The sequence below is a fragment of the Pseudoliparis swirei genome, chromosome 3, assembly GCF_029220125.1.
Source record: "Pseudoliparis swirei isolate HS2019 ecotype Mariana Trench chromosome 3, NWPU_hadal_v1, whole genome shotgun sequence".
Lineage (NCBI taxonomy): Eukaryota > Metazoa > Chordata > Actinopteri > Perciformes > Liparidae > Pseudoliparis > Pseudoliparis swirei.
The window spans coordinates 15,961,937-15,980,265 of record NC_079390.1 but is presented as its reverse complement, the minus strand read 5'-3'; the positions used below and the strand labels follow the sequence as shown (position 1 = coordinate 15,980,265).

General features: G+C 44.7%; 2 protein-coding genes across 2 annotated transcripts; one reads left to right on the top strand and one right to left on the bottom strand.

Moving 5' to 3' along the window:
• The first annotated feature begins 1,151 nt into the window (after positions 1 to 1,151).
• On the top strand, positions 1,152 to 11,494 carry micu2 (mitochondrial calcium uptake 2). The gene is made up of 12 exons (XM_056411880.1): positions 1,152 to 1,380; positions 1,640 to 1,778; positions 2,002 to 2,033; positions 2,138 to 2,213; positions 2,332 to 2,379; positions 2,718 to 2,800; positions 3,492 to 3,545; positions 3,674 to 3,771; positions 8,755 to 8,926; positions 9,000 to 9,108; positions 10,445 to 10,602; positions 10,990 to 11,494. The coding sequence occupies exons 1-12, from the start codon at positions 1,183 to 1,185 to the stop codon at positions 11,092 to 11,094; spliced, it is 1,272 nt and encodes a 423-aa protein (XP_056267855.1). The 5' UTR covers positions 1,152 to 1,182; the 3' UTR covers positions 11,095 to 11,494.
• LOC130192037 (interferon regulatory factor 2-binding protein 1-like) lies at positions 11,492 to 18,280 on the bottom strand. Its single transcript, XM_056411874.1, has 2 exons — positions 15,130 to 18,280; positions 11,492 to 12,322 (listed from the first exon to the last, which is right to left on the bottom strand). The coding sequence occupies exon 1, from the start codon at positions 16,925 to 16,927 to the stop codon at positions 15,155 to 15,157; it is 1,773 nt and encodes a 590-aa protein (XP_056267849.1). The 5' UTR covers positions 16,928 to 18,280; the 3' UTR covers positions 11,492 to 12,322; positions 15,130 to 15,154.
• Between the last annotated feature and the right edge of the window lie 49 nt (positions 18,281 to 18,329).

Here is an 18,329-nt window from a genome sequence, read left to right as displayed (position 1 = left end):
CTGCTTTAGGCTTATAGGCTGCTGGGGACGTTTTAGGATACACTGAGCTCTTCTCTCCTTTGCTCTCTCTCCTTATGAATGGATTGACATCTCTTCATTGAACACTTCAGGTCTCATAGGGTCGATTGGACATGACTGTGTCTGAAGCTGGTCCTGGGTCCTGTCCCCTGCATCCAGCCTCTGGCCTACACCTGGCCTCCTTTCGAATGGCCCTGTCTCCTTCTCTGTGCCTCCTGCCTCAAAGGCCAACCTCATTGGTCTGGCCTCTTTTGTGATACCTACTATTAATTATTCATACATTTCTGTCATATTCATTGAATGTGTTGTAACTCTGTAACGCTGTTCATCTGACACATGACATCTATTGTTTCTGTCCATCCGGGGAGAGGGATCCTCCTCTGTTGCTGAAGAGGTTTCTTCCCTTTTTTCCCTGTGAAAGGGTTTTTTCAATTTTTTGGGAGATTTCCCTGATCCGATGTGAGGTCCTGGGACAGGGATGTCGTATGTGTACAGATTGTAAAGCCCTCTGAGGCAAATTTGTAATTTTGTTGAATTGAATAAGGCCTTCCACCGCGCCGCTGACGCATGACAAGGTGGGTTGGCATTATTATCTCATTTAATTTTGTAAAGGATAATCTAGGGTATCGTATGCTAAAACACATTTTTAAAAAGGAAGCACTGAAGCACCTTTAGGCCTACTTGGCATTTAAAGGAAATGTTCTCAATCACAGAAGAAACTTACCTCTTAGCTCACCTCTGTTGCAGGAGGAGCCGAGTTCAAAAACATCAAGCAATCTGCATTTAAAGCTTATTCCTGCTTTTTGTAAAACATTACAGTAGATAGCACTTTAAACATAGTAATTTAACTTTTTTATGGGAAAAGTATATTGAACACAAATTAATATTCTGAGTAGGCCTATGTGTAAATTAGAACATTTTAGAAGTCCCGCCTTTTAGAATGTGAAAAACGTTGCTTAGTTTTCATTGATTTTTTCCGGATGTATTTTTCTTTTTATTATATATTAGTATGCATTATTATTATTATTATTATTAACTGAATTCCTTTATTCATTCAAAAGTACATATAGCCTATGTCATTTCTGCGGCTCTGCCCACGTACAGTACGCAGCTACGGAAGCCCCACAGTTCACCCAGCTAGCTATCGAGCTAGCTTCCTGTAAAATGGCCAGCTGGGGAAGGGTCGCCGCCGTCTTGAGGAACGTTTGGAGGAGCCCTCGGTCCCTCAAAGGGTTAGCACTGCGCCGAGCCGTGGGACCCGGTCTCCTGGGCTCTGTTATCGGAGCTGGGGCTTTCTGTTATTACCAGTATGGTGCGAACAACACGACTCTACCCTTCGCCGTCTACGCCGAGGTTCCCAAAGTGAGTACAGAAGTTGACAAGCCGTTACAAGTTTCAACGGTCGAACCAGAGCACACAGACACGCGTGACGACTGTTCGCTTCACTTGAATGCGGGTTTAAAGCTTCGAGTAAAATGCTGATGAGTCGATTAATAGCGTCATTCATTAATATTTACAGAAGGCCGTTAGGTACTTCAGTATCAACAACGCCCCCCACCTCACCGCTGTCCGGCCGACACCGCGTCCCCACGTCGTGTCTCGTTTGTGACACTTTGTCCAGTTGCAGGTCGCTGCCGCAGCCCCATATCCGTCCGCCAGGAAGATCCGCTTCGACAAGTTCGCCTCGGTGGTCTACGACCAGGAGCCCTACATGACCCCGAGGGACTTCCTGTTCTCGGTGATGCTCGAGAACGTTGACCGTAAGGCTGCAGGACACTGTCTCCATCTCCTCCAGTGATGGGCTACTCAGTCCTCTCAGGGGGGAAGTACACTGACACCCAACCTTGACCCTTTGTGTGATTCCAGCCAGCTATTGAGTTTCATTCTTGACATTCAGATGTATAAAACCAAGATACATGGGGAAAATAATAGTTGTTGTTGTTGTATTTTATAAACAAATCCCTCCTCCTCCTCCTCCTGTAGGAAAGCTGCAGAAGAGAAACCTAACAGCCAAAGTATGCTTCCACCATCACATTGTGTAAATGAGTTTCAAACGACCCCCGGAGAGCACAGTCGTCACTCTGTGCCTTGACCTGTTGTCTTCTTGGTGTCTTTGCAGGAGGTTAACGACATGCTGGGGGCCGCCTCTAAATCCCTGGCCGGTAACGAGCTGTTCAGATCCATCGGAGACGACGGTGAGTCTTCTATCTGTCCCCGGCCAACACACGGGACAATGGCTTTCAGAAGCCAATCAATATATGTGTGTTGGTGATCGTATTTCATGAGTAAAATTCAGCACTCATTTCTTTGCAGGTTTGATATCCTACACAGAGTATCTGTTCCTGCTGACCATCCTGACCAGTGAGTAGAATCCCAGACCTTGCATGAGCCACTGAGCCTCCCCCACCTCTCAGGGAAGTTGTGCTAAATGGATGCACGTGCATATTCTTCTCTTCTGCAGGAATACTGCTCGGCTTCCCCCCTTCTTCCTGTTGGTTGTCCAAGCTTTTGCACACCTGCACATGTCAGCGGAGCAGCTGTTTGACCTGATTTGTGTTTCAAGTTGTTTCCCAGGCTGTGTCGCAGCAGAAATGCAGCTTTGCCCTACTGACCGTATATATATTATATGTGTGTGTGTGTGATGAATATACAGGTATAGTTCTATAACTGACTATATAACGATAACATTACTGTTGCAGAGCCGGGCACAGGATTTCACATAGCTTTCAAAATGCTCGACGTTGACGGCAACGAGCACGTGGACCAAAAGGAGTTTCTCAAGGTAAGACCCCAGACATATCTCTAGATTTAGTTTGTCTTTTGTTATTGGCGAGGTATGAACAGTGTACTTCAGTAAAACTAAACTCAACACAGATTTGTTTCACATGTAAGTGCTGTAATCTGAGCACATGAAAGGATTGACATTCTGTTGTGTGTGTGTGTGCATTCAAATTTCAAAATATTTTGCCACCTTTTAATGCTGCCTCAAGCACTGATGCCACAGAGAGTGTAAGTATGGACCCTGGCGTCACGTGAAGGTGAGGGAGAGCCGCACTGCAAGCCACCTTTTCCACCCGGTCATGTGTTTGCATTCCTTCAGCCTGAGTCGGCGCCTCAGTTTAGTCCATTTATTTAGAGCCACCCGACATGTTTGTGTCCGTTCCAACCAGACCTGCTCTCTTTCTGCTGAGTCCAGACCGGGACCGGGCCAGTAGGCTGCATGTCGGCACGCTATGCACCGTGAGTCCTATTCTCATGTCGTGAACATGAGAATACGAGTAAAAGAGTAGAGGTGCAACCCCAGTGTCTGTGTCTGTGTGTGTGACATCGGTTTAGATTATGGCTCTGGTTGTATCATTACAATACTTCCATTTGTTCATTTCTTATGGCAGTTCAGTGTCAAGGGATCAAGAAAGTAGTTCTCAATTTCTCTGGTTGAACGTTAACATTTTTATTTTTATTTATTTTTTAAGCTGAAGAAAATCCTTGGGAAAAATAAGAGGCGAGTCCCCAAGGACAGCATGGAGGTGGGTTATTCACGTTCCCTTCAAAGGGAAGCCAAGCTTGATTTGAGTCTTTTTTTGTTGCATCGCTAATTGCCAGTTGCCATAGTAACACATCTGGATGTGGTTGTACATTCCCCGGATGTTTACAGAAACCAGCTGAGGACGGGGAAAGCGCCAACACTACTCTGCAGGCCTACTTCTTTGGCAAGAGAGGAGAAAACAAGTTGCAGTATCAGGAGTTCCACAGGTGAGGAAATGTGACACACACACATACTCACACACACACACACTCACCTGCTGCTGCTGCTGCTGTGGGTGTTCACATGGTGTGTACAAGTGTCAGCTATGTGGCCAGAATCCTGCAACATCCTGATACAGCAGTGAAAATGTTGGTTTCAAATATTGCATGCTTTCCAGCATTACTGTGTTTTAAGTGGTTCAAAAATAATGAAATATCCAAGCTATGGTTTCTTAAAAAAGATAAATACCTTGCGATCACTACGGAACAGAAACGGTAAACCGATGCAGAATAGAAGTCAGCCGACTATGCATTATTATTATTCTGAAGAATGAAACGGACTATGGATGACTTAAAATCACTTAAGTATACATAAATAAATAAATATAGGAATAAATAAATAAATGCTTAAATAAATGTAGAAATAAATAAATACAAGAATAAATGAATAAATGCTTAAATAAATGTAGAAATAAATACAGGAATAAATCAATATAAGTTATACCTAAATAAGACATAATTAAATAAATCTATTTCTACATTTCTGTATTTCTTCATTTATTTATATCTCTATTTATGTGTCCACACATATTTCTTCATTTATTTATGCGTGAGATTTACGTGTCCGTATATGCAAATGAGCTGGGGCGGTCCGAACCTCTGTCTAAAGCATGATTGGTCACAGGAGTGTGATGCAGCTGGTGTGTTATGCTCTACTACTTCTGCCTGGCACATGAAGCTGAAGTTGGCTCGCTCAGCTAACCGTTAGCAGCAGTTAGTCTAGACATCTTTTTGACTTCAGCCGTTTATCAATTCCAACTACACCGAGTACAGACTCGTGTTCTTTTGGAGTCTGGTCTCGAGAGTCCAGACTCTCGAGGACGCAGGACGGTCTTTCTGGTCTTGTGACGTCACCACATCAACTGTTCTTGCTCATGAATTTACTCCAATTATTCACTGTAAAATACTTTACAGTGTAAAATACTTTACTTTACTTGACGTGGTGGGAGGATAGTGTGACGGACTGAGGGACATGTATTCTTAACCTGTTATAAGTGTTATTGTGGTTATAGGAAGAAGTCTATGACCGGGAGCTTACGGAGTAGAATGCGTTGCGGTGTTCACTGTTGTTTGGCGTAGGCTCCGCCCACAGTAGCCTGGTACTTGTTCCCGAATAAACAGTAATAACTATTCAACGTCTCGTAGCTTTCCTGACCCAGGGTCGCTACAATATGAAGTTATGAATCTTAACCCTCAGTTAAATTGACGTAACGTTATCATTTCATAAATAATAAACTCTTTGTGCTCGTTAGATCCTCGTAAATCTAATTATATCTCAAGTTTAGCCGCTACGGAGACGTCAGAGCCAGCGGAGCATTTATAAAAGTCCTGCCGAGATCAGGCTGCTCTCGGCGGCCACACAGCGCGCTGAGCGCCCGGCGCTGCGGAGGTCACTAAGCGAGCAGGACCTCAAATCTCCGGCGCATATATTTATTAGGCTGAATCTCGATAAACCGACCGCAGATTTGATGCTTAAACTACTAACTTCTCGGCTGAAAACATCCTTAAATTACATTCCGTGACTCAACAATAGTAGTATTTAGAATGTACAGACAATAACGCAAAATAAACGCTGTTCGTCTACAGGTCCAAGTGCTCGGGATCGATTGCTTCTGCCTTGCTCCCCGACTTGACCAATCCTGTTTAACAATGAGGTTCGGACCGCCCAGCTCATTTGAATATACGGACACATAAATGTCACACATAAATAAATGAAGAAATACGTGTGGACACATAAATAGAGAAATAAATAAATGAAGAAATACAGAAATAGATTTATTTAATGATGTTCTGTTGAGTTATAACTTAAATTTATTCATTCCTGTATTTATTTATTCATTTATTTAAGCATTTATTTATTTATTCCTGTATTTATTTATACATTTATTTCCGCATTTATTTATTAATTGCTATATTTATTCATGCATTTATTTATTTATATTTAAGTCATTTTAAGTCCTCCATAACGGACGCCTGAGCCACAGCCTCTTCTGTGACTCCTGGTTCCTCCCAGTAAACCAGGGGTATTCAACTAAAATGTTAAGAGGTCCAGTTAGAGAAATTTTCTTGAAGCAAAGGTCCAGAAGATCATAATGTCTAACTATTTAGTGTGATATATATAGCCTGGTAGTTGTATCAACATCTGCATGTAATCAATACCTTTCAAATCAAATGAATTCAGTACGATTAAAACACTTTTTAACAATATTTATTATCATGTAACATAGAACTGGACTGCAGATATGTATAATGTTCTCATGAACTAAATAAAAATAGGGCTGCATTTTAAAATAAAATAAATACAAAATGAAAATTGTGCATGTAATAATAAATAATAATAATCAAATAAAGTGCTTAACTTCAGAAAAATTAAATAAAGGGAGGAAAAGCTTAAATTTCCCATTTGTTTCACAGTCTCAAACAATTTTACAGATAATAAATCTCAACACATCTTAACAATTGAACAGTTTTAGAGCATCACTCTTGCATCCCACTCCCCACTTGTTTGCTCAGTGTGAGAATTGAGCTCTAGCTTGTCCTGCCAGGACTTTAAACCTGGGCTTGAATGGAGTCAGGGCCATCCTCATGCACATGTGGAGGTGCTCATTGGTGAGCTTGAACGATATTTATTTTGATGATATTCATCGTGGAGAAAGCTGCCTCGCAGTTGTAGGTGGAGCCAAACATGGTCAAGATGTATATGGCAACTTTCCTCAGACCTGGAAAAGCTGTCTCAGGGACCGTTTGGAGCCAGAAAGTGGAAGGGTCAGTTCTTAGAAACTGCTCTTTCAGGGACACATCTGCTTGGAGATCAACCAGTTGCATCTGGAGAGGCCCAGGATTTACCCATTTAAAGTGCTGTGTGACTTCCTTTGAGAACCCCCTGACATCAGTGATGATAAATGGGTTCTGAATGAACATGGTGAGCTGCTGTCCAAAGCTGAAGCTGTCAAAACGGTTGCTGAAGTTTACGATCAGCTTATCAATGAAGTCAACAAAAGAAGACGCATCTCTCTGTCCCTGAACCTGTTCCTGCACTGCTGGGAAGTGTGCACAGTCTCCCTGCAGGTCTTCCTTGAACAACTCAAGTTTCTTTTGAAAGGAGCGGACAGCGGTCATCAGTTCACAAATTGAATTGTCCTTGCCTTGTAGCCTCAAATTCAGTTCATTCAGATGTGCAGTGATATCAACCAAAAAGGCCACATTATCCATCTGTTTATCATTTCCTAAAAAGAGAGAAAACTGTGTTGCTTTCTGATGTGTTAGCTCTGCCAAAAAAGATGCTACTTCCCTCCTGATGGACCAAAAGCGCGCTAAGACCCTCCCTTTGCTGAGCCATCTCACATTATTGTGCAGCAAAAGATCATCAGCATTGGCATCAACTTCTCTGAGGAATTCCCTCAGCATGCGATGCTGGGTGGAAGAGGATGCCCTGAGAAAATTGATCATTTTCATCATTGTATTCATCACTTCAGCATGCTCATCTGACAGGGAGGCACAGAGGACAGATTGATGAATGATGCAATGGTAAGCTATGAGCTCTGGATTGTCCTCTTTCAGTCTTGCTACAGCTCCTTTCTCTCTCCCTATCATAGCAGGGGCTCCATCTGTGGCTATTGAAACCACTTGTGTTGGTTCTATTCCTCTCTTCGTTAACATCTCTTTAATGGCCAGGTAGATATCTTCTCCTCTTGTACTGGTCTGAAGGGGAGTGACACCTAACAGGTCTTCACAGAATGCTTTCTGGTCTGTGTTGAAAAACCTGACGTACACTAACAGCTGAGCATTGTCACAGATGTCAGTGGACTCATCCACAGCTAAGCCTACACATGGTGCCTTATGTATGGCTTCATTTAGCTGGGTTAGCACATCCTGAGTTAATATTTCACTTTTCTTTGTGGCAGATGTTGCTGACATGGGTATTTGCTTTATCTTATCACAAAGCTCTTGTTTTGGTTTTCCGTCAAGTAATGTTTCAGCGACGACACTCATGCATTCTTTGACAAGCCCTCCATCAGTAAATGGCTTTTTGTGTTGCCCCAAAATCCAAGCAACTCTGAGGGAACACTCATGAGCACGTTGTTGGGCAGTGAACGTGTGGCTCAGGATCCTGGTGGACTGTTCATATTGGGCTGTGAGACCACTTATTTTCTGTGATCTCACCTCGGATTTGAGTGGGTATGTTTGTTCAAAACCTTTATGTTTTGTCTCATAATGGCGTTTCACATTGCCACTTTTAATAAGTGCCACGGTTTCTGAACATATAAGACACACTGGTTTTGTGCTCCCTGTGGGAAGTATGAACAGAAATGAGTTTGTCCATTCCGGATTAAATGCTCTATTTTCGCTGTCAACTTTTCTTTTTTTGGAGAGCGACATTTGTTCCTTATGTTTCTCTCCCTTTCTCTGTCTCACTCGCCTTTTTCTCAACTTTCTCCGGCGCAGTTGTCCGTTTCTCTCCCTTTCGCTGTCTCACTCGTCTTTTTCTCAACTTTCTCCGGCGCAGTTGTCCGTTTCTCTCCCTTTCGCTGTCTCACTCGCCTTTTTCTAAACTTTCTCCGGCGCAGTCGTCCGTTTCTCTCCCTTTGTTTTCTACATGTATCGCTATCTTTCTGTAGCGCTGTCTGTTGAGACGTAATGTTTACCGCCGAGAATGCATAGATTTGATTGGCTGAGTGGTATCACGTGGGATGGCTTAACTCGCATGCAATTGGTCTGTGCGTTTCCGCATCCGCTAAACCACTACCGTAAAGACTGCAAAAGCTGCGCCGCGCCGCCGGGTAAAAAAATTAAAACACCCCGTCAGGTTTTAAATCATAACCTTCTGTTTTGGCTGGCGGTCCGGGTCCGCATGGGACGGCCTCTGGGTCCGGACCCGGACCGCGGTCCGCCAGTTAGTGACCTGTGCAGTAAACCATCTCTGTTCCTCAGGTTCATGGAGAACCTGCAGGCCGAGGTCCAGGAGATGGAGTTCCTGCAGTTCTCCAGAGGTATGGACACCATGCGGAGAGAGGACTTCGCGGAGTGGCTGCTCCACTACACCAACGTGGAAGACAACGAAGTCTACTGGCAGAACATTAGGAGGAGGATCCCCGCCGGCCAGGTGAGAGGAGCCCCCGCCCCCCAAAAGGTCATACAGTGTAGCACACGGGTTCAGTGGACCTCTTGTCTTTCAGAGTATCACATTTGATGAGTTCAAAGCCTTCTGCCTCTTCGCCAACAACCTGGAGGACTTCGCCTTCTCCGTGAAACTGGTGACCGGAGCCAACCGTCCCATTGGAATGGGTGAGTCCCAGTGGTGTATAGTAAAGTATTTATACTAGTGGTGCTAGCTTGCAAGTTAAATCACTGGTTAGTCACGTTATTGCGCAAACTAGTGCTCTCAAATCCGCATTCTTCTGATCCCCAATGATGCCCAGGATGCTAACTTAGCTAGCGACTACATGAGTAGATGACTGATGTCATGACGGAAGCAGACATGGAAACACCTGCTACTCCCACAACAAACAATGGTGGTGACGAAGACCAGCACCGGATTGGAGTATATCTTTGGCGGGGGTGGGGGGAGACAGGTGTCTGGTCTTTAATGTAGCTATACATGGTGTATGTTAGGCTAACGTTCGCGTCAATCAAATGAGACGGCTAGTGTAGTAGACAGCTGTGTGTGAAGCTGGACACGCCTCTCGCTGCCTCCGCGGCCTGTGAGAAGGACTTTAGCATCGCAGGACTAGTCTTCAGCCCAGAAGGTTCTTTTGAAGATGAACAGGACATTTCTCAGTTTCAAGTCATGGCTGGGTTTAGTTTTGATCATGTCGAGTCATTTTGTGGATGATCAGATCGTTTTCTGATGGTAGAAGTCGCCCAATTGCAGATTCAGCTTGAGCAACAGAGGAAAACTTTAAACGCACTGTTACAACTCCTTCGTAGTGTCATACTGCTTTTCAGAGAAATATGATAAGTTCATAGTAGATGCAAAAGTATACTTATGTGCAATATATTATGTTGAATATTGTCGCTCCTGGATGGATCACAGGCGACCCAATTATCTGTCCTTCTGTACACATTACATCTATTGCATCTGTCCATCCTGGAGAGGGATCCTCCTCTGTTGCTCTCCTGAAGGTTTCTTCCCTTTTTTCCCCCTGAAGGGTTATTTGGGAGTTTTCCCTGGTCCGATGTGAGGTTTTGGGACAGGGATGTCTATGTGTACAGATTGTTAAGCACTCCGAGACAAATGTGTAATTTGTGAAATTGGGCTATAAAAATAAACTGAATTGAATTGAATTTTCAACACAACTCCTTGGTGGCCACAGCACCCTTTGCTTTTTTCTTACCTGCATTCACTTGTACTTTTACTTTCAATACTTAAGTACATTTAATATCAGAAAATTACCCTTGATACTCAAGTACAGTATATATCAGATACTTTAATACTTTTACTCAAGTAGTATTCACATAGGTGACTTTCATTGTCCAGTACGGTATCTTTACTTTTACTCAAGTATTGCTTTCGGGTACTTTAACCCCCACTGGTGAGTCCTCTGTGGAGCATAATGTGGGGTGTGGAGCACACTGAATGAGAAGCAGGTGACGCCATCGTTTTCCTTTCTTCTCGCCGCAGCCCAGTTCAAACGAGCCGTGAGGATCGCCACGGGCCACGATCTGTCCGAGAGCGTGCTGGACACGGTGTTCAAACTGTTTGACATGGACGGAGACAACTGCCTGAGCCACAAGGAGTTCATGGGCGTGATGAAAGACCGTATGCTGCGAGGTCTGAAGGTGAGTCCCGTCTGCTGTTACTCAAAGCCACACATACGGCCTTCTGGGACGTCCAGATACTCCCACTCCCACATCTGGATGCTGAATATGGATGCAGCCGGGAGCTGCTTAGCTTAGCATAAAGGAAAGCCGCTGAACTCCAAAGACAACGGTCCCACCAGCCTCTCTAAGGCTCACTCACTAATTAATCTGCAACTCCATGCAGAAAATGTTTTGCATATTTCCCAGAATTCTTCTTCTTACAAATTATTTAATAAAATTGACAGATAAAATTAGAGGGCAAGAGTGATCCTTTTTAGTATCTCAAAGATTAATTTGGTAATTACGTTGTAGACTGACAGATTTTGAATAAGCGGTGCTGTCGGATAACCGCCGTCTCGCCCTCAGGTGAAGCATCAGAACGGCCTTTCCGGTTACTGGAGGTGCGTGAAGCGCGAGACCCTGAAAGCAGCCAAGGAGGCCCTGGGAGCAGAGACCGGGTGCCCCTTCTGAACCACGTCAAACAAAGGATTTACACCACGATCTTGTGTATAGATGCTAGGTTTACAGATCACCTGTCTGATGTTGGCTAAAGAGCAGGTTCTAGTTGTGTTTACAAGACATTTGTATTATTTGGTGCAGTGCTGTGTGCTTAAATCAAGTCGTGCGTTTTCTATTCAGAATGTGTGATTGCTTTCTCATGACGTTTGCACTCTAGACATTCCCACACGTCTGGAACGTTCACGTCCTTTTAATTCAGTCACCAATCATGGTTTTTCCAATGGCTCCTTTTTTTGGTGTGGGGTTTTCACCTTTATTTTTTAAAATATTTATCAAATAGTTTCTTAAAAATGCCGTTGTCTCAACTTTGTGCTGCACGTGAGGCTGAAAGAATAAAGTGTCTGACTCGTAACTTTTTTGTAATTTATTGTAGAATTGACCTGTTCAGGTCACATGAGTATGTGGGTTAACCATTGAAGATTGGTGCTAATTATCTTACCATACAGACAATAAAAAATAAAAAAAGTAAATAGACAAAGACAAGCTTACTCTGTGATAGATGAACAAATTTGTGTCTGACGACAAGGTCATCAGTGAGTACAGCATACACGGCTACAATACAATAAAATTACATTGAGCATGAAGCCATCTTTGGTCTTCTTATCACTATAAACAAATACATAGAAATTTGTATTGTATCAAAAATAGAAATTACATAGCCATATTGAAAGTAAATTCACATTTTTGACATACAATAAGAGGAGAATACCTAAGAGACATTGTGGGATTACATTTTTCATTTTTTTTTCATTCAATCCTTGGCTTTTAAAGGACCAATTGGTTTTGCCACATTTTGAACATTCATTAGTTTCGTTTTAGAAAGAATTGCCAAGATTCTGTCAAATGTCGCTGTCCCGTGCAGAACAAAAGGACCATAACAGATTGTCATTTCTAAAACAAGCGTGTGCTTTCTAGCCTGGGCTTTGACGAGGCCGCCGCTGCTCTGAAACAAAGAGGGGAAGAGATTTGGTTCAGGACTCCACATTCGGCTGGACGCAAGCAGCTCGGCCTTCGCAGGTGAGCCACCCCCCCTCTTCTTTCGTTAGCGTGGTGTGTGTGTGTGTGTAGCTGTTTTCCTGGGGTTCAGTCATTCTGTTCTCAGAGGCACACATGATGAACTGCAGCCGAAGTGGACCTCTGCTCGAGATAATAGGGAAGTGCTTTCAAAGTGTTTGATCCACTGTGAGGGAAGAGAAGAAGAAAAATGGATCAGGATTTTAGGAATTTATAATAAACAGTAGATTAGAAATGAGGATTTCTTTTCTAACCGAGCAGGGATTGGTTATTTTAGGCGAGTTATACATCGATAAAATAAAAATTTCTGATTAATGCTTTCATAAATGTTATGCCACTCGTCTGAGGTCCAGGTCAGTCACGTATACGACTAGAACATGTTGCTGCACAAGTACAAAATGGGATATGAAAAGGTCAATTCATTCCTAAAAAGTCTTGCCCTTAAAAGTTGGTGAACCCTGCAGAAAGCCCAAGTTCTAATATACACAACTGAGAAAGGACGATGACCCGCTCAACAGATCAGCCACACGGAGTTCGAGGTTTGTAATCCAAGTTCAATAATAATAAACAGGACCATGTTTCTTATTTGCAATAACCTCTTTTGCATCTTTTTTTTTTATTGGGGACTTTGATAATGTTGGTTGAGAGTAGTTTAATCCACTTTTTAAAACTTAAAACAGACTTTCCTAGAAAAAATGTTTCCTAACTTAAAAAAATAGGGGATGGCTGAAAAAGCAAATGTGGGGGGGTGGGTCTTGGGTGCTCCCAAAAAAAAATTAGCGTCTGCTATCGAGCCTTCTATTCATGCAGCCGTCCGCTGCCATGTCCGATCCTGGCCAACGTCCATATTCCGGTCCATCACGCTTGTGTACTGATCAGTCAAGACACGCATATCAACTCAGTGTTCCGTCACCGAAATCTCAGTATCAATCCACGATACGATAATCCCGATCATGGTATCTGCCGATCGCCGATCCGATACAACGAATCATGGATTTGATGTTGATTTCTAATTGTTGTAGCATGTGTAACTATGATATAGAGAATATAATATATAATAAACAACATTAAAGAACAAACATAAATTTAAACATTTTTTTATTTATTTAAATTTTTTAATTTAAAAATGTTGATTTTGATACATTAAAGATGATTATATTTGGAGATGTATATTATTATCATATGTATCAATTTTTCCTGGAACTCTCATTCTATATTTTCTTACTTTTTTTCTATATACAAAACTTTACTTATTTTTTAAAAACTCTTCCTTGGTCCAGTAAAATGTTTAAAATAAGTAATAATTTTTATAAACTATCATAAACTAATCAGTTCATTACATCACATTATTTACTTTTATATTTTGTTAGTGTATGATATTTGTCGATATTTGTTTCACGGATGTTTTGATACCGGATAGTTTTTTTCTTTTTCTTTTACCGGAAAAAACCGGATGTTCCTTCTTAAATCTTCCGCAAACTTATCAAAACCCCTCGCGAATGATCATCGATGGCAGAGCAGACATCTGAGAGTCAGCTGGGAGTGAGAAGATTCAAGAGAGGACGGAGAGATTGGGACGGGAGTGGGAGGATGGATCCCCCTCTCTCTCCTCTGACTCTCCTCTCCTCGTTGTGTCTCTTCTCCGTTGTGCGTTGCCTCTCCTACACAGTAGCCCCCCCACTCACACACACCAGCTTTCTTCTTCTTTTTCGTTTCGCTTCTTCTTCTTTCTTCTTCTATGTCGGTTAGCAAACCAGTCAACCATTCATATTAAACCGCTATATAGTGGCTAGAGTGTAGAACAAGTTTTGTAAGCAACAAAATAAAAATAAAAAAAAAAAAAAATCTGTTAATTTACTGGTCAGCATGCGCGAGTTGATGAAAAATTTACTCGCACTGTGTCTAATTTTAGGCGCAAAATGCGACCATTTGGTCGCAGTCTGGAGCCCTGTAATCTGTTTAGTTTGTCATATTTAAAACACACATACTTTAAAGAAATTGTTCACGAGTAGAAGAATAGAAGAAGAATATACACTTTTATTAATCCCCAAGGGGAAATTAGTTCTCTGCATTTAACCCATCCTTAGTTATTAAGGAGCAGTGGGCTGCAGTGAAGCGCCCGGGAAGCAACTGGGGGTTCAGTGCCTTGCTCAAGGACACTTCAACTTGCAACTAATGGGGAGAGCGGGGATCGAACCCACAACCTTGCGGTTGCAGGACGGCCCTCTTACCCCACTGAGCTAAAGCCGCCCCCGTACCCAGCTCTGTTGGCAATAGAACGCAACACCTCACTGTCACCTGTTTGTCTGCTGTCACCTACCTGTTTGCTGTCACCTGTCTGCTGTCACCTGTCTGTCACCTACCTGTCTGCTGTCACCTGTCACCTGTTTGTCTGCTGTCACCTGTCTGTCACCTACCTGTCTGCTGTCACCTGTCACCTGTTTGTCTGCTGTCACCTGTCTGTCACCTACCTGCCTACCCGTCTGTCTCTTTCCAGTGGACCCTAATCAGACTGATTTATACATTTACATACTTTGTTGTCATTTGTTTTTCGTGTCTAACAACGAAATATCATCTCGTCTCTCGTCCATGTTTCTATTGGTCAGAATTAGGCCTCATGTATTCGCTTTGCACATGTTCTATGAGCCTCTGTGTTGCACGTCTTAGTGTCCTGAATGATGTTTCTACTCATTAATATTCTCTTTTATTGCTTCTGCATGCTTATAAAATGGTACATGATGCGTGACTTTGTAATTTCAATGCCATATTATTTTTTTAGGATGATTTTGTAACAAAACAGCCTCTTGGCCAACTCTCGCCCATTGAGAGAAACGTTTTATTCATATGCACTGTTCCTACCAAATGAAGCAATAAAATAAAAGAATGTTTAGTTAAAGCGAATGTCCATCCCTCCGGACCCTCGTATTGTCTGATCTGAGGCAGACGTGTGTGTGTGTGTTCTCATCGTCTTACCATTCACCACAACAAGATGGAGACGTCAAGGGTCGCTCTCCTTCTTCACCGTCACATCTCCGTCTCCTGCCAGGATGGTCGAGATCTCTCCCTGCATGAAGGCCCAGGGCACGGAGGAGCCGGCCAGGGGACAGCGCTCTCCGCTGGGGCAGTACACCTCCCCGCCTTGACCCTGGCTGCGGATGAACCCCCGGGTGCAGGGGAAGCAGAACTTGTGGTGCGGGACGGAGGGACACTGGACAAAGTGGGTGTCCTCGAGGCGCTCTCTGCAGAGGGTGCAGCACAGCAGGGTGCCCTGGGGATTGCTCGTGGACTCCCCGGCGCTGCTGCTCTGCGCCGCGTTCAAACCCTGCCCCAAGGCGGCCTGGGAGACTGAGGGGGAGGCGGTGGAGGGGCTGCCGCTGGTGGGGCGCCCGGCTGAGGAGGAGTGGGCCGTCGACATGCCGGGGCTATCTCTGGCCATCTGGCCGGAGCTCAGGCTTTCTGCGACTCCCATGAGTGCCGAGATGGGCGAGGGCTGGCTGTGTAAACGGGGCGGGCCTTCTTGTGGGACGGCCATGCCAGGGAGCGGTTCCATGCCGGAGTACGCGCCCCGGGGCCACGGCTCTCTCGCCGGGTGATCGGGCCTCCCTTCGCTCTCTCCATTCTCGGAGCCCGGCGAGGCCTTGCGGCGGCGAGTTGTGCTCTTTGTCGGTACAGAGCGTCCGGCGGTTGCCATGGGCAACCCCGCATCCAGCTGGGGCAGGACCTCTGGAATCGGGGGCTCTTTGAACATGCGCACGCCATCGTTCAGCAGCTCGGACAGCCCACGCCAGTCCCCCGAGCCCTGCCGCTTCTCGTATTCCACATAGCGCAGCCCAGAGTTCACCGCTTTACCTGCGTCTTTGGCCGAGTCGCGGAACATCTGCCTGACCAGGTCCGGGACTCCAGAGAAGATCATCCCGGAGCCGCCGGGATACTCCACAAACACCTTCAGCTCAAACTCCGGCGATGTGCTAGTGTCGAAGGCCAGAACGCGGCCCATCAGGTTGTGGTCCTTCCTGAAGCGCACGTTGAAGGGGACGCAGCTGCTCAGAGCCACGAGCACGTCCCGGACCGCTTTGGGGCGGTTGGGCCAGCCTTCAACCCGGCAACGGGCCACCTCATTCAGTTCCGCCATCACTTCATTGTTCCTCCACAATGCAGGATCTATACCCACCAGAGCAGAGGTGCTAGCACCCACGCCCAGGGCCACTACCTGTCTTCTGCCAGAGTCACCCATTATGGGGCCAGCTGAGACAGCGATTGGCGTGGGCCCTGCCCTGGAGCCTGACATGGGGGCTAGAAGCCCATGGGGGGCCGCTACTAACCCCTGAGCTATCAATGCATGGGATATGGTGCCATGGAGACTAGGAACTGCCCCAACTATAGCCCGGCGTGTGTTTGGGCTGTGTCTGCTGCCCTCTGACAGGGCCACATCTTCAGCTCTATGCAGCCCATTGGGGAGGCGAGAAGACACCCCATACTCCCCCCTCCCCCTATCCATACGCTCTCCATGCTGCCGCCCTGCTTCAAGGGGCCCGGCCGAGCTGGGTTTGCCCTGCTGAGGACCGGGGGACCTACCGTCTAAAACTCCGTGCGTGCTCTTCAGTTGCCTGGCAGTTTCGATGAGGAGCTCTATTCTGTCCGCCCCGTCGTAGTTGACACATCCCCGGCACACGGCCTCGCTGAACTCCCACAGCATGGCCCACGGCATCTTGGGCAGATCGCAGAGGTAGCACCACTGCCGTCTGGAGGAAGGCTGCGAGGCGGAGGACATGTTGTTTACAGGCCCTCGACCAAACTTTCTTCGGGAGGCCTACACGTTACGGTCTGCGTTTGTCAACAGTTCTTCTCTTCTCAGACGCCACCACGCCACGCGCCGCGCATTTTACGATGTAAACGAAACAAGAGAATGAGCTCAACACGCGACCGCGGACGACGGCATTTAAAAGTTGGCGACGTCTTCTTTCTCGATTTGTTCGTGTCGGTCTGTGTGGAAGGAAGTAAAATGTTATAAGACACCGGAAACACCTACACGACTGAGGCGGAGGGCACCATGGGAGTTGTAGTTTATTTGGGCTTCCACCGGTTTCTTTTCTCCGGTATTTTTAACGCTACAACATTGTACGAACTCGAGTAACGGCTCACAGGAGAGTATCATGAACCAAGAGGTACGAGTTGTTTTACATCCAGTTATTAAGAGACAGCACTTCCGGGGTAGCGGGAATCCGCACCTCTGAATGAACTACAACAGTTAACGTCAGCTAACGTGATCTGCATCAAGTTAGAACCCCTTTACTACTCTTGATACCGTTTATGTGACGGTCCTGTCAGTTAGCCAGGGAGCAGTCACGTGGTGTCCTAGTAGAGCATGCTACCTGTGTTGTGAGCCGAGACGCGCTACGTCTTCAGAGACGAACTTGGAGTTGAGATGTATTTGTTAAATATTTTTTTCAAACATGTTTCAAGGTGTAAGAATGGTCCTTCCGTGTTTTAACAATTATTTTATGTATGTACGCAACTTATTTAATCAGTGTGGTCTATAATTAAAAAATACAAGTATATTGCATATACTTTGTGTAATTTGGATATTCTGCTTACTTCATAAAAACATGTTTAGGTGAATAAGTAAAACGGGAAATTATTTTTATTTTTAATTTCTTTTAAACTGCTTTAATTTATCTAGCACTTGTGAATACAAATGGTAATACTGAAAATAATGCAGTGCAGGTTTGAGTGCATTATGCTACACACAACCTGTGTGTAGAGATGGGGCTTCAGCCCCAATCCAAGCTACCTAATGCTGCTACAGGGAAACTGAAACCACTAACTCTTCGAGTTATTCCAGCCAAAGTTATATTCACAGTATTGTTTACTACAAAAGGTGACAACGGCGTCTTGACAGAGGCTTTAGCTGATAACCCTCTACTTCATCTCCGCCCATCTTTAATCTTCCTTGTGATAATCCCCTATAGTCCAGGTAACAATATACAGAAGGCATCTGAACCACTGCAGGAAGAGGTGTCAGAAAACTCCAGCCGCTTCTCTGGAGGAACGTGCCAATATATTTGTACTTCCCTGTGAACATGGAGGCTTCCCTGTCAAGAGTGACGAAATGAACGATACAATACAAATTATCTCTGGAGACCTGAACACTGGTTATATGAGTATTCACATCA